A 23,942-nucleotide genomic window follows, 5' to 3' on the forward strand; every position below is an offset into this window, starting at 1 on the left:
GAGGAAATGATGACAGAATAAAAAAATTTCAATGACCTATCCCTTTAATTATATGTACTGGATTGTTTGAGGCTTTATTTGATTGAAATATTGGTTTGGTGGATAATAAGAGATTACTCATTGTACCGGTACTGCTTTCTAATTATAAGGTGTGTAAATTGCTCAGAATTATTACCTTGATACATAAATCCATAAATTTGTGGTCGTTCTAACCTGTCCTATGTCTCACCCAGTGCAGTTCAGTCAGTTTAGATTAGATTACCCCTGTGTGTTAGCTGTTTTCCATTTTTCAATGCATAGTTGTTTGGCCAGATATAGTTCATTATTTATAAACGTTTTGCTCTTCAGTTTCATATCATTGTCTTTTCATATGTTGTTCTTACAGGACACTTTCTTTTCTAATAAATGAATGTGGTTTCTGTTAATGTAATTTAGTTTAGTCTAAATGTAGTTTCCCTATAATCAAGTAGGCTGTCCTCTAGATGAACAGTTTTTTCTTCTATATTTTGCCCAAACAGTGATAAAAACTTTAGAATTAACAGATAATTTGATATCAAAATTTTGGGTTGGATGTTCTAGGTAGTGTTAAGAGATGGCAATGGAGGACTTTTTCATGTATTTTTCCATCAGACTCTAGTTTCTCTGAAGAGAATACAGTGTTTCTAAAGCACCAGCTATTACGGAAATCCCTGACTGGCAGTGATGTCAGGCAAACAAACACATTCACACACACAAACACACACGCACGATTGTCTCTGTGATCAGACCATTGTGTTTTTCCTCTGCTGTGACACTGGGTGAGTGTTGAACGCTTCAGTCTGACTTCAGTGTTTCCCCCTGAGCCCCAGCATGGACAGATGGTCCAGTTGGCTGACCGCTGTCAGATTTTATCATTAGCATAATCATAGTGCTCTTTCCTGACTCATCAGATCATCCTTATATAGACCCCTTGCCCTGTTGGCATGGCGACCTCGTCCAAGCCCTGTCCTGCCGTCTGTTGGCATATTGACAAAAGTTGTTAGTGTATTTGTGTAGTAATCAAAGCTTTTGATTGTATATAAATCAAAAGCTGGCTTAGTTTACATACGACTACCTGTTTCTAGATCAGTCTCTGACGGAGCACGCATTTATCCTCTTTAGTCTTCAGCACTGCAGAATCTTTGTGTCGTCATGTTAAGATGCGCGATGACACTTGTGGAACTCACTGGCGTCATCTGACTGGCGAACATGAATGCTTATTCACACCACCTGTCCTTTCACACCCATTCCTGGGCATGTCATTTCATGCTTTTGATGAAATGGAAATTTTTCCACTTGGGTGAGCGCTTCGCGAACAGCTTACCTTGCGCATTAAATCTGCCGCAGACCAGCAAATCACTGAGAACACGCTATAATCCTGGCCACTGGTATACAGGTGTGTATTAGCCTTGTGTGAGCATTATATGCATATGTGTGAGTGTGTGTGATCATTGATCATGAGTGACCACATGCTGGACTTGATTTGTCTTCGATGACAGACTGGCTCATCCCAGATTTAGAAACTGACTGTTTGAGTGTGTTGCCTACCAACTGATCCGAACATGGCTGATGAGCTGGCCAGTGTGGATTGTGGTCATCAAACACAATGGGTTTGCTATGACAGCTGAGGCTGAGCGAAACCACAGGACACGAGACTGTATTCATACAACAGGACAACATGAATGAATGAATGACTGAGAAAGGTTTCTGTGCTCATAGAAGACCTGAAAAATCATAGAATTGTAAAATTGTGATTTTTCAATCATGGAAAAGTCATGGGAATTTCTTAATGTCTTAAGAAAATCTTAAAAGGTTATGGGAATATTTGTAGCAAATGTAAAACTTTTCTGTAGAAAGTGGAAATCTAGTTTTTCTCTAAATTATAAAACTGTTCAAAAGTTTCGGGTCAGTACATTTTTGAAGTGTTTTTGAAAGACGTTTCTCTTGCTTGCTAATGTTTCATTTATTTGATCATAAATACAGAAAAACATTGCTATTGTGAAATATTATTACTTTTAAAATGAGCTATTTTCTATTTTAATATATTTTACAGTGTACTTTATTCCTGTGGTGGTAAAGCTGTATTTTCAGCAGCCATTACTCCAGTCTTCAGTGTCACATCATCCTTCAGAAATCAATCTAATATGCTGATTTGGTGCACAAGAAACTTTTTTTATTATTATTTATGTTGAAAACAGTTGTGATGCTTAATATTTTTGTGGAAACCATTATATATTTTTCATGATTCTTTGGTAAAAAGAAAGTTCAAATTAAATTGATATCTTTTGCATGATGTATTTACTCTCAATTTTGATCAATTTAACTCATACTTGCTGAACAAAAGTATTTCTTTAAAAATAATTAAGAAAAAAAAAAACTTATTGACCCCAGACTGGTAGTGTATGATTTTTCTGAATCAGCTAGAAATGTTCTTTGTGAGTTAAAAAGAAAAAAAATATTATGCAAAATTGAAAGAGATTTCACTTTTGTGTGACCTACAAGGTTTCACTTCCAAATAAATATCTAAAGTGAGTCAGTGAGTGGGAATTAATTAATTTACTCTGACCTTACTGGGCGCTGTGTGAGCTCACTGACACACATTGGTTGACAAACATAATATTGACAATCTATTGTCTGGATCAGAGCCCTGCAGGCAATCACAGCAGCCAGCAGTGCAGAAAGTGACAGCGAAGCTGTGAGCATCAGCCCAGTGATATAGCCTGAGGCACAGCAGACAGTAGAGCTCAGTGTGTGAGACCGAGTCCTTTCTACTCCAGATGGTCTGCGTGTGTAAGAGGGCAGAGAGTGAGGAATCACAGAGATGGTGTTTGATGGGAGGATGAGGGCAAACTGTGACTGTATTGATCGTAATGCTCATCTTTACAAGCCAGTGTGGGACTATTGTCTGAGAAGATATGTCTTCAGTTGCCCGCCCCCTGCGTTATATTTTAAATTCATTCAAACTCTTATATTAGTGTTTGAAAATGCAGGTTCAGGGTGTCACTCATCTCTATAATGCTACTAGGAAACTCATATCCTCTTTTGTTCTACGTGGTTTTAAGCCTAAACACATACAGTCAGACATTACAAGTCAAAGTATATGGCACCTCCATGTTGTCATTATAATGATAATACGACAGTACAACTGAATTGACGCACTACAGGCTTCTGCTCAGAGAGGATGAGCATATTTATGCCCTCTCACAGTGAATGTAAATGGATGAATCTCACAAAGACATGTCCAAGTTACCCAAAATCAAAAGAAAAGAATTATGTATGTATATATATATATATATATATATATATATATATATATATATATATATATATATATATTATGTATATAATTAATGAATATACATATTTCACTTTGGCATTTATCTGTCTTCTCTCTGTTTTGATATATAGATTGTCCATTTTCCCCAGTGTTTCTTAAATGTCTCTTCTTGCAGTCTCAACCTGAATGTCAGTCTTTCCATCTTGTAAATTTCTGTAACTATTTGTTCCCACTGAGTTCTTGTTGGGGACATTATAGCATTTCTAATATAGGTTTCATTTTCTTTCAGCAAAATTTTTTCTTGTTTTCTTCTTTTTGCACATGAAAGAAATATAATTAATTTTTATTTCTAATTTTTATTTAAGAAGCATGTAATTTATCATTTGAGCAAATCCAGCAGTGACACACGCAGCAGTTGTTGTATTGGAATAATGTGTGTGTATGTGTGCAACATACTGTGAGCGGTTGAGTATTGATCAGGTTATTGATACTCCCATGTCTCCAAGGAATGAACTCTTTCCCCACATGCCTTCTGTTGCTGTTTTCCTCTAATCCAACTCTAACTGAATACAGCTTACAGCTTGCTCAACCATACAAGTGTTATACATACAGAACCAGTAAAAACACATATGTGACCCTGGACCACAAAACCAGTCATAAGGGTCAATTTGTTGAAATTGAGATTTATACATCATCCAAAAGCTGAACAAATAAGCTTTCCATTGATGTATGGTTTGTTCAAATATGACAATATTTGGCCGAGATACAATTATCTAAATATTGAGAAAATCGACTTTAAAGTTGTCCAGATTAAGTCCTTAGCAACACATATTACTAATCAAAAATTAAGTTTTGATATTTACAGTAGGAAATTTACACAATATCTTCATGGATGGAACATGATCATTACTTAATATCTTAATGTTTTTTGGCATAAAAGAATAATTTTGACCCATACAATGTATTGTTGGCTATTGCTACAAATATACCCGTGCTACTTAAGACTGGTTTTGTGCTCCAGGGTCACATATATAGTTTTGACCATGCTGCACTTTACATGATTATACCAGTCACTTCATTAGTGTGTATATCTGTGTTTATGAATCATCGGCTGGGCCTCATTTTGCCCTTCCCATCACCGCTCTGGATTTTTTCACTCCATTCACAAGGTCCAGTTAGCACCAGCGTGCCAAGTTTCAGCCATCGCTCTGCTGTCTTTCCTTTGCCCTTTCTGGCGAAGGGCTTTGTAGTGTTGTTGACAGACACCCTCCTGTCCCATCCCCCCTTTCCTCTCTGCCCTCTACCCCCGTCCGCCCCCTCTAGTGAAGTTGCTGGGGCAGACCCATCTGGTATTTAGACTTGCATTTGCCTGTGAATAGCAGGGAGGTGGGGAGAGGAGGGGAGTGGGCGCCACTGGCTCTCTCTCTCAGTTACTTTGTCATTCTGAGAGAGAGAGAGAGAGAGAAAAGGATGACCGCCGCCGCTCCGTGCTCTGGTCATGGGACCACCAGCATCTTAGCCGAGCAGGAAAACGGATATAGCCATGGAGAGGTAGGAGTTTAGAGGAGCATTATGCTGACAAGATCGTTTGACTAATATGCAGTGCTTTTAGTGATGCACAGGGAGTTTGTTTTATTTTTTAATCTTTGAAGACTTATCAAGGCTTATGTTTCTACTGTAACAGATGTTGTTTCTCATGAGAGGCCACTATAATTGAAAGGCCAACTGAAATGTAGCTCAAAACTCTTTTGAATGGAGCACTTCTGGTGTCTATGGAGAGTTTCTTACTCTTCACTCAATCTCCACCCCCTACTTTCTGGCTCTCTTCAATCCCCTGTTCATTCATGCACTGGTAGAGTGTGTATGTGAGGGAAGCTCAGGCTGTAAGTGTGTGAACTGCAGTGTTTTTAATAGTTTCCTATTGACCAACATTTCTCACACAGCTTAGATTGGAGTTTGGTGCCCTTGGCAAATGGCCACATCAGGGGGTTTATGCCATCCATTATCTCGGTGTAACTCCACACCTTGTTAGTCAGATCATTATGGAAGTGGATTACTTTACAACAACTTTGCGCCAGGAGCATGTTTCAAAGAGGGATGATCTGCAAGCAGACTAATAGATTTTTTCATTCAGCTCATCTTAGGTGACTTGTATGGTCGTGACGTCAGTGTATCTTTACTCACTTTCCTGCCCACAGGACGTTTCTACTGTTGCGTGTGTTAGAGTGTTTGCCTTCTAAAGCATCCTGTAGTGTGATGTGATGTGATACTGTGAAAGTGATATATCAGTGGCGATTTCTTGAAGACTACCCTGGAAGTACAACTTCCCATAGAATTCTGTGGACAGATGTGTTCAAATACAGTGATGCAGTGATAATCTATGATACAGTTCAAAAGTTTGGAGTCAGTAGGATTTTTAGAATATTAGAATGTATTCATCATTAAAATTTTTGAAGAATCATGTGACACTAAAGACTGAAGTAATGGCTACTGAAAATTCAGCTTTCCCCTCACAGGAATTATTTTCATTTTAAAATATATTGTATAATGTATATATGACCCCCAAACTTTTGAACGGTAGTGTACAATTCCTGTCAATTCCTGTGTAAAATATCTTGAAGGTCATTTAGTTACCATCTGGTTTAGTGTCTAAATAAATGAGTCTGCAGAAATGGAGCCCTATTAATACCTGTAACCACATTGTAATAGGACAAATGTGCTGCACCTCACTGGGAGTCTATGAGAGTAGCCTATCATGTGTGCTTTTCCTGGGAATAATGATCTGATTGCTTTTAGGTTACATAGCTTTCATTAATATATTTTTGTCCTGACCAAACAGCTTCTCTGTATGACTATGAGAGCTTTGGTTAAGGTTAGGGTTTGTCTCTCAGCATTAACCCTCAGTTAACCGTTAAATGAAACGCAATATACTTTGTGTTTGAGATGTTAAAAAATACTGCTCTTATTCTGTCAAATGCAAAGTACTCGATGATACTAATCAAAGAGGTCAAGGGTCAGCTTTCCTTCATGGCCCCATTAGCCCCTGCTGGTAGAAGTTCTAACTACACCATCTGGTTCTTAAACAACTTTATTGACGGCCATTCAATATTAGCTGTGTATTCAGTTTTTTTAATATATTCTAATATTTCTAGTGGTTGTTTAGTTTATTTTATTGATTGTTTAGTAGTAGTTTAATGGCTTACCACTTAAACACAAAGTATACTCCATTTGGTCGTGTGCGTGAACACAAGCGATTGCACCAAAAAATGTCATCCTTGCCTAGTATCTGCACTATTTCTCTCCAGGATTTATATTTGAAGAAAATGTATTTGTACTTGATTGAACTAGAGTTGCTGGTATCTCTCGGCCCCCTCACACTAGCACTTGTCAACACCGGCATCTACTGTTGTTGTCGCCTCGAGTAGTTTGTTGTTGCTATTGTTCGTTGTCTTATGTTTCTTTTTTGATCTTAAACGATGAGCTAGGGCATTGTTGCCACCTTGTGGACAAACTAATTAGTACAAAAACATTAATGGTGCATAATAGATGCTTTTGGAGTGTAATAGTGCCAATGCCAAAATAATACAAATAGATCCGAGTATGCGTTTTGCCAATAATTAACTGACATTTGTGTCTCCTCTCATTTACAAAGCACCAGCCACTGTTGTGAGAGAACTGCATTGTAGTTAAACACAGATGTGGACACACAAACAGATGCTTCTGTTTGAGACTCTTCTGGGAAAGTGTGAAAGTGAGTGGATTTTGGACTTGTGGTTTCTTTTGGGAGTGAGGAGGTCAGTAAAGCATAAAGCAGGGGTTCAGACCGATCCCTGTTTAATTGGTTAAGAGAATGCAGGTGATTGCTATCACATAGTCAGACCCCTGAATGGAAAACTCATTATCCAGTCACTTCTAGCATATGCCAGTTTCGCTGAGCATGTGTGTGCATTTATGACCCTACTAACTGAAGTAGGAGTCTCGTTCCTCCTCATCATCCATGTCTTCACTAACATTTACAGAATAAAGGATGTGCTTTCTCATCATGCTGCTTGACTGGGCCTGAGGTATGTGCCCCCCATGTAGACCGCCATTTCTGGACAGTTCCCCCCAAAAACACTAGACCCCTCTCTCTACACCTCATTGCCCCTCAAACCCCCAACAGACAACAGGAGACAGCACTCTAAAGGGACAAAGTAGGCCCCATGCACTATTAATTAGGTGTGTCTGTCTTTTGTGGTGGTCTGACTCTGTTGTGGCAGAACCTGGGGTTAGCACCTGTGGATACAAAACACTGACCTCCACACCTGTTCACTGACAAGAAATGAAAGATGATAAACAAAAGTGTATGATGGTTGACCTCCCATGTGGCCTTTGTAGAGTTCTGTAAAGAATAAGAGGAGAAAAGGATGCAAAGTAAAAGGGCTGTCAGTTTTCTGTTCACAGCTTGTTAATGACATGTTGACTAATCTCTGGTGAGTTTGCACCTTGCACTCATTAGCCACCTGGATAGCATGTGCTGGACATACAAAGCACTTTAAAGAGCTGAGCACTGATGCTTTTACTTCTTGGTCACAAAATAGACAACCATTTCATAAAACGTTAATAATGAGAACTTAGTTTAGATTAAAATATTGACTTATTTATTTTCATTTATTTAGTATCATTTAATTTGTTTATATTTTGTTAAATAATTACATCAGATTTTCTTACATTTGTTTATTTATTCATTTATTTAAATTTGTAAGAACTTTTTTTGATGGTAAGTGCATCCAAAACAAGTAACACTAGATTTTGCCATCGTTTTACCCTCAACGTTTCATTTTTTCAATTTAGTGAAAGTATAAACAGAGCCAGCAAACCACTTTGGTCTTAATTTAGATTTTCATTTAAACTTGATTGTCATTTTTCTTTTTTGGGTTGGCTAATGTGTATTCCCTTAGGGCATGTGAGTGTTTGCGTGACCTATTAAGCTTTTCCAGGGCTGTGTGTGCGTGTGGGAGGCGTTTAAGTAGCCACTCGGTCTGATCAGTGTTGTGATCGGGTCTGATTAATGCCACTTTGATTTTTGTTCAAATGCAGCATGATTGGCTCGCTCTGCAGAACCCTTTTCCCAGCCCCCTCCTAGGCACAGTTCAATCAAATTATACTCACTCAGACAGAACAAAAGAGAACACGCACATTATAAGTGCACTCCCAAAGTGCCAACCAATGTGCCAACCAACAATTTACGCAATTGACCTATCGGTAAGCCCCGCTCCCCTTAGTTACTGTTGCGAACTCGGACAAACAAACGGAGTTGCTAATTGTCTTGTTAGCAAAAAACCTTGTCCCTATATCTTTTTGATAAATTTGATATATTTAAATATTAATATTAATTGTTTCCAGAAAGCCCAGGTTAGACGCGCTCTCCTGCAAAGCAGAATTATTTCCTGTTTTACTCATAAAATTGGACTAATGGGCAGACAGTGGCAACTTTATAGTCTTCACGTGAGCATGCTGCCAACCAGGCCAAGGCAAAAAACTGCGGAAGTCCCACAGCTCCTCTTTTTTAAACAATCATTACCCCCAAGTAAAGCCAGCCAACACTTTCTATATCAGAAACAGACCTTGAGCTTTGCGGTGCAACAATTGGTTCCACATCTGTTCTGTATAGGCACACGTCTCGTGCCTTTTGAAGTGTCAAAGCTTAGGTAGCAGTTAAACAGAATCTGCATTATCATGAGACTTTTTCCTGCATCTGAATTGGAGTTGAACCAGAAAGGAAGTACGAAATGAAGCTCTTGCAAAGGCCTAGTGCTTCCGACAGGCCTTTAGTAGGCAGAGAGTGTTTCATGATCTCTTTTGCTGTGGAGCAGCTGGCGCGTATGTGCTTCGCATAACTCTACATATGCAACACGTTTATTAAACCGGAGAGAGGAGACCGCAATCGCATCTGTCACAGGCTGCGAGTCCCCTCCTCTCCGTGTGTGTGTGTGTGTGTGTGTGTGCATGCCATCGCTGAACTCTTCTTTCTTGAGCCTGATTCCTTCGGCTTTGACATTCATGAAGCTTTATAGGAAACACAGAAATGTTCCCTCCACAGTCGGCGCGTGCATACTTGCATGCGTCACCCCTGACTCACACAACAAAAGGGCAAAACCGAACTGAATCACAAAACTGCTGAAGCCTTCCTCATCAATCATACAACAGCATCAGGCATTACTTGATCGGTTTAAGATTAATGACCGTTACAGGGTTTTAGGTTCGGTGAATTTAATGCACCATTTTTTTGCTTTGAAAACCACAATTAGATTGAATTAGTCAAAATCACAGGGGCTAGTTATCATACAGGTGCTGTCTCTCTTGTGTTTTCCATCCCTCTTCTTCATCCTTGAGTATTCATTTCATTTTATTTGCATTACTTTAGATTGAGCTTTCAGATAGCATATGGCATCTGCTAGCATATGCGCATAACATGCTGTCATTGAACTGAAAAGTGATATTTTTTTAGTATTTATTATAATGACAAATACCATAAATATTTTTATATTTAATTTACAAAAGTAATAGTGGTTGTTGGTGTTAAATCATAAAAATATAATTTAAAAAAGGTGGTAAATTATTAAAATGACACAGATTTTGTTTTATTTGATTTTATCCATGAATGGTGCTGTAAATATTTGTGCTATTTTAGATTGTTTTGTTAATCTGAGAATTCATTTTTAGTGGAACTGGTCCCAGTTGGTCTTTCTACAATCTGCAGGGTGTCTTCATTAAAAAAAAGTGGTCTTAGTTTCCTCCTCAACTTTATTTCTGCAGCCTATAGCAAATCAACCTTTTTTCGCATTCCCTCTATTTGTTTCCCTCTCTTTCTTTTCATCCTTTTTTTTCAGAATCACTCGTTCAGATCCTGCTTTTTGGCTCAGGAGGGTCCACAGCCCATTCTTTTTACATTTCCCCCCATTTTACCATTCCTTCTTTACTTTCAGCTGCTCAGAAAGAGGGGATCATTTCAGCTGTAATGAAATGACAGAGCAGTATGCCAGGTTCTTGTATCGGAGTTAAGCGTCCTGCCTGTAGCTTGGTGAGTTACAGAGCAATAACTGGCAGAAGAATTTAAGCCTCCCCCATTTTACCATTCCTTCTTTACTTTCAGCTGCTCAGAAAGAGGGGATCATTTCAGCTGTAATGAAATGACAGAGCAGTATACCAGGTTCTTGTATCGGAGTTAAGCGTCCTGCCTGTAGCTTGGTGAGTTACAGAGCAATAACTGGCAGAAGAATTTAAGCCCGTGCCTCCTAAAAACCCAGTGTGCATAATACCCGCTCACATTTTGACATACGCTATCCTTTCAGGAAAAAACACATTCTTGGCATGGCTCCGACATGAGATCAGAGACTGGCTGATGTCATGAAAACCTTTCCTCCTTTTCGTGGTTTTCCTTTAGAGGAAATGATAAAAGATGCTTTATTTCAAGTTTAAAACGCTCCTCTTGACCCACTTAAACTGCAGCTAAGAGATTCATTTATGGGAGTGTACAAAAGCTCAGTCCAAGACTGGATCTGTCTCACTCCCGCCGCTCTGTTTTAACACATCTAACACTCTCTCCCCATTTCTCTGTTTCTCTCTCACTCTTTGTGCAGGGTTGAATAGTGGGGCCTTTAGAGGTGCCTCCCTCAGGCAAACTAATTCTGCTCTCACTAATCAGAGCCCCACCACACACACACACACACACACACACACACACCATTCACACTTCAAAGAGCCTCACATGCTAACAAACCAAACGATGAAGTCATCCCCTGCCCACAGTATCACAGGCATCATCAGATAGAGTGAGGAACTATATTGGGCTATAGATCAAAGTGTCTGCTTTATTTCACCGAGGGCAAAGCGCAGGGCAGGGGGTATTTTTCCACCGAGGGGGGTAGTTTTGAGAGCTGGTTTGGAGTCTCTGATCCCAGGGCCTCTGCAGAACCTATGGTGGACCTTATCACCGTCAACCGTTTGTGCTGTTTTACTGCAGAAACAGAGTGCTTTACATCTGTTTGTGTTTCCCATGTCTGTTTCACACATCAGGAGGTAAAGGGGAGGTTATGGAGAATTAACAGGACTTGAAGATTTCTGGAGTCACTGACTGTAATTCAAGCAAAACGATTATCAATGTATTACAGTTAATGCAGAAGTCTGTAGTGCACTGTCAGATATCACAGAAAATTATTTTTTGCACTTCATTTAAGTGGTGCTTTGTTGTGACAAATGCATTTTTAAAAGGTAAAAATATTTTCTTAATATATACAATTCATTGAGTTGTCAAGTGAAATGAAAATTCACCCTATATATTTTCTAAATGTATGTTATTGATGTTTTTGTGAACGATTTTTTGTTTTGTTTTGCTTTTTGTGTTTTGGAGCTTGTAATTTATAATGAAAATGTCATAACTCCATCTTCTGGTGAAATATGCTATACTTTCTTCAATCATTTAGTCTGCATAAACTCTGCCCCCTGCACAATCGACTGCAAACTCATGTTCAGATCTGCCTCCATCCAATCAATAACCGATGGATAGAACTAAGTCCCCGCACTACACTTTTTTTTGATAATCTGTTCACTCTGATGCACGTCACAATACAGAAGAAAAAGATCTGTTGCTACTTTCGTTACTTTAATATTTGAGATTAAAAGTCATCGTGGTTTTCCATTGAAAAAGAACTTAAATACAAAAAAGTTGTATTTAACCCTAAATAGTGCTTCAAAGAAACCAAACCACATTTTTGCAACTCAAGGGTTAAAAAGGACCTTAAAATTCATTGTCACCGTTTGGTTCTCACTCATCAATTATGTTGCATTTGCGTCTTCTTTGTATATGTCTCTCTCTCCTCTATCTGTTCTGTCACTTCTTAGCCGTGTGTATTGTTACTGTGGGCAGCTAACCTCTGACCCCTGCTCTTGTGAGACTTTAGTATCTGGGTGCCAAAGGCCCATACGCTGGCATGTGGCCTCCGTGTCACCCTAACCTGAAAAAGAGACAGAGCCGAGGGGCTTGGGGAGCCAAGCGATGTCACCATGTCACATAGCAGCAAAAGTAGATTGTGGAGGTTTTGTGTGTGCACAGAAAGAGAGAGAAGAGGGGGAGTTTTGCTCCTTTCTCAGGAATGTCTAAATACAACCCTGTGTTTGTAGTCAGCACTGAAGTGTGTGTGTATGAGGTGGAAGGGGGTTGCGTTTGATCTGTTTTAATCCCCTCTGAAGTCTAACCACTCATTTCCCAGCACGGCAAACACTTGTATCCTCCGGAGCACTCACTATAGAAACCTGCCCGCCAGGATGCTGATGAAAAAAGGTCTAAAAACAAGAGTGCCGCCCAGTTGATGTAACAGCATCTTGGAGTGTGAGAAGGGGCCATCAGATTTTCTCATAAATGGAAAGACAGCTAGTAAAGCGGTTGGCATGTGTCTTTGTGGCAGGGTGCTGTCACACATAGTTGAAACTATAGGCCCTCCTGCTGCTGAGCTGCCTGTTAAAGCCTTCTTACCCAGACCTCCCAGCTCCTGGCTAAAAACCTCTTTATTTCACATGAAAGAAATGCTGGGAGGTTTCTCACTCACTCTATCCTACCCCCATCAACACTGCATTTGTAGTTGTGTAGTTGTTTTCCTTTTCTCTATTCTCAAGCATGCATAAAAACTTCTTATGTGACATATTGCCTTCATTCTTCTTTTTTTTGTATCCCTTTTTTCCATTAAAAAAAAATATATATTTTTCAAAGCTGCCATTTTACTCAGTGTTGTTAACATGTAAAAACTTAAAATTAACTTAATGATGATTAAAAATACTATTACTATGTTTAATGTTCTAATGTACTGTAATGTACTAATGTTTAATTAATGTTTTCAGTAATTTAAATAAAGCTAGAATATAAGAAAAAAATTGTAAGAATTTTAAGTAATAAAATTACTTAAACTAAAACTTAAATAAAAATAAATTATAAGAAAAACAATCAATAAAAATAATTTAAAAAAATTAAATAAACTAATAAAAACACACTTAACAAATTACTGTAACTTGAGATTGTATATAACAAATATTGTTGGCTCTTTGACAAATTGCTTTTGTTTCTCTTTAGTAAGACGCTTTGGATAAAAGTGTAAATTTAAACTAAAATGAAAATAAAACTGAAAAAAAATTAGTTTATTTAAATATGAATAAATACTACAATAGTCAGGGGTGCACATAAGCTTTTCAGTCTGGTTTTCATTAGAGCACCTGGAGATTTGGTTTAGTCCTCACACTGCACATAATGTGACCCATTTAATATAACTATAAAAAATTAATTAATAATTGTAATAATAATATTATAGCACTTTAGTTCGTTTTTTTAATAAAATAATAAACTAAATAAAATGTTATATCAATTGTATTTTACAATAAAAAGTGAGTATTAAATAAAAATACAATTATTTTATACTACACTTAAAAATAAAATGCTAATATTTACTTTTTTAATATGAATTTTCATCATTTTCAAAACTAAAATCAGCAAGCTTTTATTTTGTAGGGTTGCCGGCATGCGCTGCTGGGTTTAGCGCTGTCAACTGAAGCACGTCAGTAAATGAAATATCACAGTTATGAATTGTGTTTTAATAGCCTATATATATATATATATATATATATATTGCATAGCCTAGATTTGTGCTTTCAGTTTAAATGGAAATCTTACAGTATTACAGTTAGTCGATGTAAAAAGGTGATTGTGCATTAAAAGTCTGTCTAACATGTCGGTTTCGTAAACGAGTGCTCTGAACTTATTTACAAAGCACATTTTTTAATTTTGGTCATGCATGCGCACCTGTGTACCACTTACGTGCACCCCTGACAAAAGTATATAACTGGGTTTACCATACACAAAATGTGGTTTTAATGTCTCTCACATTTTTTTCATCACATCAGCTGACTCTTTTCTTTTTCTCTCTCTTTTAGGCATATGAATGGGCGCTAGAGGGCATGCGTCATTTGGCGTGTGTTAGTATGGAGGAATGTGGCATGTCTGACAGGTGTCAGAGCGTGATCATGTGTCTGGAGACCTATCACAGTCAGCACCCCCCGATCCCCGACGCACACTTCCAGGAGATGAAGGACCTCGCTGGGGAGCTGAAGAGTGAGCAGGGACTCAAGCAGTGGAAGTTTGCCTGGTCCAAGTGTCAGGAGACCAAGCAGATGTTTGAGAAGAAGCTGGAGATGGCCCTGCGCACCCGCCGCGAGAGCGGCTCCAAATCAGCGAGGGGTGACTCCTCTCGCCGGAACTCGGACCGTAGCGCTAAACCTCAGGAGCGTAGCAGTAGCATCTCCTTCTCATGTCGGAAAGCGTTCGGTGGAGGTTGGGCCAGGGACAGACTTTCCTCACATTCCAGCATGTCCTCCACTCCTAGCAGTCCTTCAGGCATTCGCATGGACACTCGTGACTCTGTCCGAACCCCCACAGGAAGTCCATATAGCATTGAGCACAGCACGCCTGTCAGATCCCACAGGCTAACACGAAGCATCTCTACAGACGAGTCTCCGCAGCGGCCACAAGTGGAGGGGCAGGCATGTGCAACAAGCCCAAGCCTCACTTCTATAGAACCAAACCGCAGGGTTTTGCGGAAGACCCAGAGCTTTGATACGGCCGGTAGCGAGTCTGTGTCACGGTATGGGACCTGTCAGAGAACTTTGAGTGAGCCTGCACGGAGAGGAAACACAGGGGTGTTCATTAAGGGTCTGGAGGTGAGCAGCACTGAAGTGATCGATCGGCCGTACAGCCCGCGACTGCCGCCCATGCATGGATGGTCTTCTGTTGATTCACACCGCAGCGGGAGTCCTGCACCAGAAACACGCAGCAAGGGCAGGTGGGTACATTTATACAAGTGCTAACCCACTCACTTGCTGTAACATAAACACAATCAACCAGGGAGGTCTGCAGGCCATTGACTGAAGCATGCTTCAGCTTAAAACCACTTAGGCCCTGTCCCAAATGGCACACTAAACCCTCGTGATCTTCTTCTGAGTCCGCACTTTCGTGACGTAATGCCGCTTTGACTGTCGGGTAGAAGTCTGCTGCGGAGCTCGCCCCAATGTGGGCTCAGCAGAAGTGCGGCTCGAGGGCGCATAACGGCCGCAAAGGGGGCGCTCGCGAGCACCCTTCTGAACGCTAAAATGACAAATGGGACACCCTATGGTCTCGTGGACTTAACGGACACGTGGACAAGTCCATAAGACCACAAGTGCACATGAATTGTTCCATTTGGGACAGGGCCTTACTATATATCCACCACTTTATGATAGCTGTGTGACAAGACACACACTCACACTGGAAAATGTGTTCTTGTAATAGAATATGAGCAACAATGCTGCCAAAAACACAGACAAATATATTAAGCTTGGCACACAGTGTTTTTGCAAGACAAGAACACATTCAAGGGTTTTCAAACTGAGCTCCGGGAACCCCTTAGGGGGTGCTAAAGTGTCCATGGAAGAGCAAAACAAAACGAAAAAAAAAAAACTCTCAGGCAACAAGAGAATATTCTGAGCAAAGCTACTTCCGACCAATAATTTATTGTAGCTGTAAATAATTACATATAAATAATTATAGCAGCTGTAAATAATAAATTACATAAATAATAAATACTTATTCAAACATACTATGTAAATAATTATATTATTATTCTAAATGAATTATATAATTAATAATGTAATTCTTTTAATTATGAATATATGAATTTATATTGCATAATAATGTTGAATTGGATTGGAAATATTATCTTTGTTAGTAAATCTAACGGTACAGAAAATTGTCTTGATATTTTTTAACTGTATTTCAATGACGATATTAAAGTCAGTTATTTATTTTTGTAAACAACATGTCGTTAATGTATAAAAGCATACTTTTTTTTACACATTACAAATGGGCCTCTTTACATGAAAATGTACAGTGTAGCTTAGTCCTTTGCAAAACGTTGAAAATCTAAATGCTGAAAACACCTTTATATCTGTACAAAATTGAACACACACACACACAAGACATCCAGGGAAAAAAAGTTTTCCAGCTAAAAACCATATACAGACTAAATCATGTTTGTAATGTGTGCAACTGTGCATAGAGGAACTCAGTATGTCTCATATTAAACGGTCACAGCCCCATAATCCTCTGAATCTCCATGGATGTCTTTTCCAGCTGTGGGTCCCTCTGGTCACCCCTCGACCTCCTTGGGAAACAGGCCTGAGATACAGATCACTTTCCCAGGTGGACGCTGGTCCTCTGGGCTTTGAAGTGGTGCGGAGCCTGTTTGTGTTCTGCTCCTCCACAAAGAAGAGATGGATGGAGTTAGCTGTTTATATAGACATCTTAAGGAGGTCCTTACATCTGTGTGTCTTCCTTTCAAAACACATTTCTCAGCTTTATTCTCTGAGATTACAGTACAGAGGTGATGTTGACACAGTTTTTCAGACAGAAATAACTAAAAACATGCTGTTCGGCTCTGTGTGGTCCAGTTATTGCAAATATTTAAGGCTAATGAAAATATTCTGATAAGAATCTAGTTTAAGATTAATGTAAATGCTAAAACATCACCTTGTTTTTCTCAACACTGGACATACACACCATGTTCATCTGTGTGGTGAAAAGGTAAAAGTGCTGTAAGTAATGTAAAGTAATGTATGTAAGACAGTCAGACAATAGGTGCTCTATGCTTATCATTTACTTTAAACATTCAGGTTTGCTGTCATCAGGGTTTTATGAAGTGGTCAAAAAGATCTGGGCAGTCAAGTGTTAAACTTTGTGTTTTAAAACTACTGAGTATTAAAAGAATGCCATGGGAACGGTCACAGTGAGCCATCCAGTCTGAGTTAGAGATTATGGACTCTCACAAGTGATTGGCTTGAGTGTTTCAGGGAGAAAGCATATGACATCCTGGAGAGACGTGTGAAAACACCTGTCTGAAAAAGCTGTTAGGGCACACATACTGATTTCACACTGACATACACTACCATTAAAAGGTTTGGGTCAGTTTTTTTATGTTTTTGAAAGATGTCTCCTATGATAGTAAAGCTGAATATTCAGCAGCACCCATTACTCCAGTCTTTATTGTCACATGATTCTTCCAAAAGAATTCTAATTTGCTGATTTGGAACTCAAGAAACATATCATAACACCAGTGCCTTTGCGCTTTGGGCGTCACGAGTTCCAGTCCCGGCTCGCGGACCTTTCCAGATCCCGTCCCCCTTCTCTCTCCCATTTCGCTTCCTGTCCTCCCTGCACTGTCCAGTCAAATTAAAGGCAAAAACACCAAAAATAAAATCTCTCTCCCACTTCGCTTCCTTTCCTCTCTAGACTGTCCAATCAAATTAAAGGCAAAAACACCAAAAATAAAATCTCTCTCCCACTTCGCTTCCTTTCCTCTCTAGACTGTCCAATCAAATTAAAGGCAAAAACACCAAAAATCAAATCTTAAAAAATAGAAACATGTCTTATCAGTGTTAAAAAACAATTGTGCTGCTTAATGTTTTTGTGACAAAAGTATGCATTTGAAGTATGTAAATTGTCCACTCTCACTGTCTTTCAGTAAACTACGCCACATCGTAGATGAGATGGTAACAACGGAGCGGGAATATGTGCGTTCTCTGCGGTACATCATTGACAACTATTTCCCTGAGATGGAGCGTGCTGACCTGCCACAGGACCTGCGGGGAAAGCGCAGCGTCATCTTCGGAAACCTGGAGAAGCTGGTGGACTTCCACAGCCAGTATTTCCTGAAAGAGCTTGAGAGCTGCTGCAATCATCCACTACGCGTCAGCCACTGCTTCCTACGACATGTAAGAGAGTTCCTTCAGTCACAGTCTTTGCACAGTAACTAGCACATGTCGAACTGCATGACTTCAGATCTGTTTTTTTTAGTTAAATTCAACAGTCTATAAATTTGAACTGTTCTTGTATTTTCTGGACCCTTCTAATATTTTCAGTTCTAATAGAGATCACAATTAAATGTCACAAATTGAATCACATTTTCACTGGAAATGAAACAAAGGGGCTTAATTTGTCAGTGCTCGTCTGTTCCCAGTCCATGACTGACTCATTTTTGACCCAGCACAAGTCTAAAACCATCCTGAAAAGTACTTTTTCTGTGTTTACTTGCTCTTTTCCTTTCACCCTCTATGAATATGGGAATCAAACCGAGCCACAAGAAGTGATTCTGAGGTCTTTAAATGAGTGCAAGACCACCAGCCTATATCTCCTTTATTTTCTCTGTAGTTGTGGTCAATCATAGTGCTGGCTCACCTAAAGAGCTCTAATTTATGAAGGCTTCACAGGCGGTGATTCACAGAGAAAAGAGAGAAAAGAGGCAGGCCATTTGGCCTACAGCAACGTATATTAACTATGCCAAATCATTTATGACATGTTTCTGGAGCAGCAAAACCTGCCCTGAAATGATTGCACACTCCATATGAACCTGAAAAGTCATTATAAAACAATTTACTCAAAAACAAAAAAACGTATTTCCAAACAAAATTCAACCTGGAAATGATTTGGAAAAAAATGCTCCCTCCCTCTATTTCCGGATCAACAAGAGAATTATTCTTCAGAACACGAGTGCGGAAATGTGGATGATAACAATTAAAATATTTCTCTTGTGTTTTTTTCCCCATATAAACATAGCAAGACCAGTTCAGCCTGTATGCTTTATACAGCAAGAACAAGCCAAAGTCAGACACACTTCTGGCCAGCCATGGAAACAGCTTCTTCAGGGTGAGGAACTCTACCAATGCTACACTATAAACCACCTATGATAAGCTTTTAGTTTCAGGGGTTTTCAAAAAAATCTTACAGGACATTTAATCTGGGTGTAGAGTTTATTCCACTTATGTTGAACTGCTCAAAGCACATTCATCTCACCTCATGGGCTGAAACTGTAAAAATCTCCCCCGTTTCAGCATAAGCAGCTGGAGTTGGGGGATAAGATGGACCTGGCGTCGTACCTGCTGAAGCCCATCCAGCGCATGAGTAAGTATGCCCTGCTGCTGAAAGACCTGATCAAAGAGGTGAGCGAAGTCCAGGAGCAGGAGCTAATGTACCTACGTGCCGCCGCCGAGATGGTCAAATTCCAGCTTCGCCATGGCAACGATCTGCTCGCCATGGACGCTATCAGAGATTGTGATGTAAGCGGATACACACGCCACTTCACATTCGAGACATAGGAAAGCAAATGATCTTCTACATTTACCATTTCATATTTATTTCTCACTTTTCTAGGTGAATTTGAAAGAGCAGGGGCAGTTGGTTCGGCAAGATGAGTTCACAATTTTCTATGGCAGGAAGAAGTGCCAAAGACACGTGTTCCTGTTTGAGGATCTAGTGCTGTTCAGCAAACCCAAACGCGTTGAGGGTGGCCTAGATGTTTACATATATAAGCACTCTTTTAAGGTAAGCACCTAAAGGACATCTGAAGTTTAGAAGGACAGAAAAAAACACTGTACTTTTACTAGTACACTCACATTCTTGTCCTATGTTAATATCAGAGAAGGTTTTAGTTTTAAGATCTAAGCATCAGTTTGGTCTCCTGTAACCCGTAATAACAATAAGATGCCATGAGCCCTCAATATTGATTGAGATGATATGTGAATATCATCTCAATCAATATTGAGATGATATTCATCCTCTTTACTCTGTCATTGTCTTTGTAGACGGCTGATGTGGGTATGACAGAGACGTCGGGTGAGAATGCTCTGAGGTTTGAGGTCTGGTTCAGGAGGAGAACTTCAAAGAACCAGACCTACATTCTCCAAGCCAGCAGTGCCGAGATCAAACATGCCTGGACCTGCGACATTGCACGGATACTATGGCAGCAGGCCACGAGGAACAAAGGTGGGAAAGAAACACTGAAGCGGTTAAGCTTTAATAAGTTGTTTGAATTAGTTCTGTTCAGCATGCTGAACGTGAGCGGATAATTACAGATAATATTTCCTGTCACATACCATCTTAGCATATCGAAAGATTTCTTTAACACTTCATCTGTATATGCCTCAGGCAGATAGGAAGCTATATCACACCAGTATTGTATTTCTACAGTTTGATATGAGTGTGAGAAAATGATGCAAATCCAATGCTTTGTTCAACCTGTATTTGCATAAATTTACTCAATCCCTTAGAAAATTCTTTTTACACTTTATATGTGCTTTATGCAACTTAATTCTTCAAATTCATCATTAAACTTGATCAACAGTTATTGGAGTGTCAACTAGGCCTATATAGTTATTGACGCCGGGTTATTTATAATATTATCATTTGTGTAGTATTAACGCAATATCAATATTTCATTTTTTAAATGTCAGTTATCATCAGTACTATTGCAACTTCTGATATATGGCAGTGTTTTTAAACATGTTTCTCTGTGTGTATGCAGAAATTCGAATGCAGGAGATGGTCTCTATGGGGGTGGGCAATAAACCCTTCCTGGACATTAAACCCAGTGATGCTGCTATCAACGACAGAGCTATTGACTACATTATGAAAGGCAGAGGTGAGCTTGTTTAACATGACAAACTCATCAGAATAACTTGCTTGATTTTTAATTTTTTAATTTTTTTTAACTCTGACCAGAATAATATTTTGATTATGATTCTATGGGTTGATTTTACTCTTTCTTCTGTTACAGGAGCCAGGACGAGAGCCTCCATTGCTGTCTCGCTTTTTGACCACTCAAACCCATTCAAACGAGCTGCAGTAAATGCTCCCGTTAGTGGCCCCCCAGTGTCCAGTGGCCCCTCTTCTTCCACGTTGCTGGGCCCATTAAATCTGCATATGTACAGCACCCAAAACCTGTTAGCAGGGGAGAGACCTCTCATTAGCCCCTGCATCGAGGAAGACGAGCTGGAGCACGAGACAAGCAGTCAACCGTCTATGAGTATGTATCATAACATCTGAAAGTGTTAAACATTTCCTCAGAAGCCATGTATATAACAGGATGTTGATCTTTGACTTGTGTTTGTAGCTACAGAGAGTTCGGGTTCGTCATCTCACTGTCTGTCAGGTAGTGGCTCAAGCGGGTCAGACAGCGGATGTGTGTCCAGTCACCATCCCGAGGCTTTGTGCGAGGAGCCCAGCTCACCGTGTGACTCCTCCTGTTACTCCTCCATCACCTCTCCCACCCAGGACAAACCCTGCTTTAACAGCCAGTACATCTCAGCGGTTAGTATAGCGTGTGTCTGTTTCAGATGGCACATCTTCAGGCCTCTGCCAACATCAAATGACCAATCAGTGTCACTGAGGCTACATCCACATTCATCCGGATGAATTTGAAAACACATTTCACACATCATTTCACTATTTCTATACCTCTTGGCCTTTTACCCACTCTGAGATCCAGCAAAAACTGAGATTTTTGAAGATGCGCTTACAAGTGGATATATATGAAAACACAGTTTTCCTGTTGTAGTGTGGGCTGTGAAAACGGCAGTATTCGAAAGCGATGTTGCATATTTGGCCTATTGTTTTACTGGCAATTTAACTGAGATTTTTGAAGATGCGCTTACAAGTGGATATATATGAAAACAGTTTTCCTGTTGTAGTGTGGGCTGTGAAAACGGCAGTATTCGAAAGCGATGTTGCATATTTGGCCTATTGTTTTACTGGCAATTTAAAGTAATGGTCGACCGATAAATCTGCGATATTTGGCATTTTTCAAATATCAGCATTGGCCGATAGTTTTTCTGTTTGGCTGATATGTCAGAGACATTTATTTTGATGGTGCGCCAGACTATATATATATATAATTTTATCACCCTGCTCTCTAAGATATCGGCATTGGCTGTCAAAAAAACAATAACCAATACTGGTGCAACCTGGACACACCAATGAGTTGCTAATAAAATGATAGTGCCAGAATAGTGTGAGAACTTTATTATGTTTGTCTCTGTGTACCATCAGAGAATGTTTTAAAACAGAAACACCATTTTCAAATATATCCGGATAAATGTGGACATACATAGCCTGATGCAGAAAGATGTCATAACACCCATGCTTATGCCAGCACTAATAAACACATTCACTGATCACCTGATGATTAAATCAGAGCCTCCCCTTTAACCTGTGATAACACCTGCGTCCATCTCCTTCTCATCACAGGGGGAAGCTCAGGTGATTGGTCCCTCTACTATAGTGTGAGCTCAGTAACCACTGCTGCAGTAAGTCTGGCTTTCGCTCCATGACATCGCACTTCCATAGCTATGTGCATTAAAACTCATCTCAGCTCAGATATTATTCATGCTTAAACTGGTGCTTTTACACGTGCTTGTATGTAATGCATGTTATTCTGTCCTCCTTCATCCTTTAGGTTTAAGACCTGTCTGCTTCAGATTGTGAAGACAACGTTGCCACACCGAAGAGGAGTACAGAGCTAGTATTTATTGTTCCCATTGAGTGCCAGCAAATCTCATGCAGAGTTTAAAAAGCGCTCAAAATAGCACTGTTTCTCTTTTTCTTTTTAAAGCCACTTTTAGCTTCAATAGCTTTTATATAATTTTAAAAATGATCTATAAAACTGAATAAATATTCTTGTATTTATCTTCTTTTCAAATGTTAAGATACAGTAGTGTTCTCAGCTGTATTATTAACTGTAAATACTGTAGTAGTGTACAATACACTTCTGAACTGTTGCGGTTATTCAGTTCCCACTCTTTTTGCCGTTGTTGTTGTTGCCCATTTTGCTGCAGACTTCAGCTGGTTTGATTTAGAAAAAAAATGCCTTAATGTTAAAAGGCATGGCTAGATTTCTAAGCATCAGTACACTAAAGGTGTTAAGCAATGTTTAAAGCATTTGTTGTAGAGTTTCTGTTCTTTCTAGTGTTTCCATAGTTTGTGGACCTGTAGTCAGTCAATATGCTGTATGATAGCTGGCCTGATCCAGAATCAGAGAGCATTCATTCAAATCATACGACTGACCTCAGGTCAGCACTGCTGCCTGTTTGGAGATGGTGAGAGTTTTCATTTCAGTTCTCTTATTTACATGATTAACTATAACAAAATACAACATGTAAATTGTAAATAGTTGCACCAGTGGTGCTTTGAGGACATAGCGTTTAGGAAGTAATGTTTATACATGTATTAACCAGTCAACATGGGAATCACTCAAGTGCCATTCTTTGTTGCCAACCCAAATTGGAAGTGTAAAATCAAAAGATAATAGTATGCAAGTTCCACTTCAGGCTGAAGCATGAGTATGCACTCAAGTGTTTTATTTTCCATCTTAACAAGTTCACACAGAAGTAATAAAGACTGGATTGCTTTGTACCGGTAAAGAAAGTGTGTTTTATTTATGGTCTTTAATCATTTATGATTGGCATAAAGTAGAAGCACATATCCCACAAACCCTGCGGGCTGGTATTCAATTTCTGCACACTGACTGAGCTAAAGAACAGATTCATTGTTACTAATGATGTTATTGTGCTTTGGGGCACAAGCAGTGTGTAGTTTAAATGCACATTCAAATACATGTAAACGAGCAGTGTGAGAAATGATGTTCGGTTCAGTTTACTGTACCGTTTTAGCCTGAGGAACATTGTCATCAATAGCTTATTCACACTATTTGTGAATGGTTTGTGGAAAGCAACTGTTCTTCATTGGTCATGCTTTTTTATAATT

The 23,942-nt window shown here is 39.4% G+C and overlaps 1 protein-coding gene across 1 annotated transcript in view; it reads left to right on the plus strand.

The window, feature by feature from the left end:
- The window catches only part of plekhg4 (pleckstrin homology domain containing, family G (with RhoGef domain) member 4), a 74,293-nt gene extending 50,587 nt beyond the window's left edge, over positions 1–23,706 (plus strand). The window contains exons 15-24 of the mRNA XM_016248344.1: positions 14,255–15,159; positions 17,872–18,121; positions 18,963–19,052; positions 19,238–19,462; positions 19,557–19,727; positions 19,988–20,168; positions 20,707–20,823; positions 20,959–21,207; positions 21,295–21,491; positions 22,636–23,706. Of these exons, the coding sequence (XP_016103830.1) occupies positions 14,255–15,159; positions 17,872–18,121; positions 18,963–19,052; positions 19,238–19,462; positions 19,557–19,727; positions 19,988–20,168; positions 20,707–20,823; positions 20,959–21,207; positions 21,295–21,491; positions 22,636–22,641 (2,391 nt within the window). The 3' untranslated portion in view covers positions 22,642–23,706. The remainder of the gene's footprint in view (positions 1–14,254; positions 15,160–17,871; positions 18,122–18,962; positions 19,053–19,237; positions 19,463–19,556; positions 19,728–19,987; positions 20,169–20,706; positions 20,824–20,958; positions 21,208–21,294; positions 21,492–22,635) is intronic.
- The last annotated feature ends 236 nt before the right edge of the window (positions 23,707–23,942 follow it).

This window comes from Sinocyclocheilus grahami, unplaced genomic scaffold (genome assembly GCF_001515645.1).
Source record: "Sinocyclocheilus grahami isolate Dianchi unplaced genomic scaffold, SAMN03320097.WGS_v1.1 scaffold876.1, whole genome shotgun sequence".
Taxonomy (NCBI): domain Eukaryota; kingdom Metazoa; phylum Chordata; class Actinopteri; order Cypriniformes; family Cyprinidae; genus Sinocyclocheilus; species Sinocyclocheilus grahami.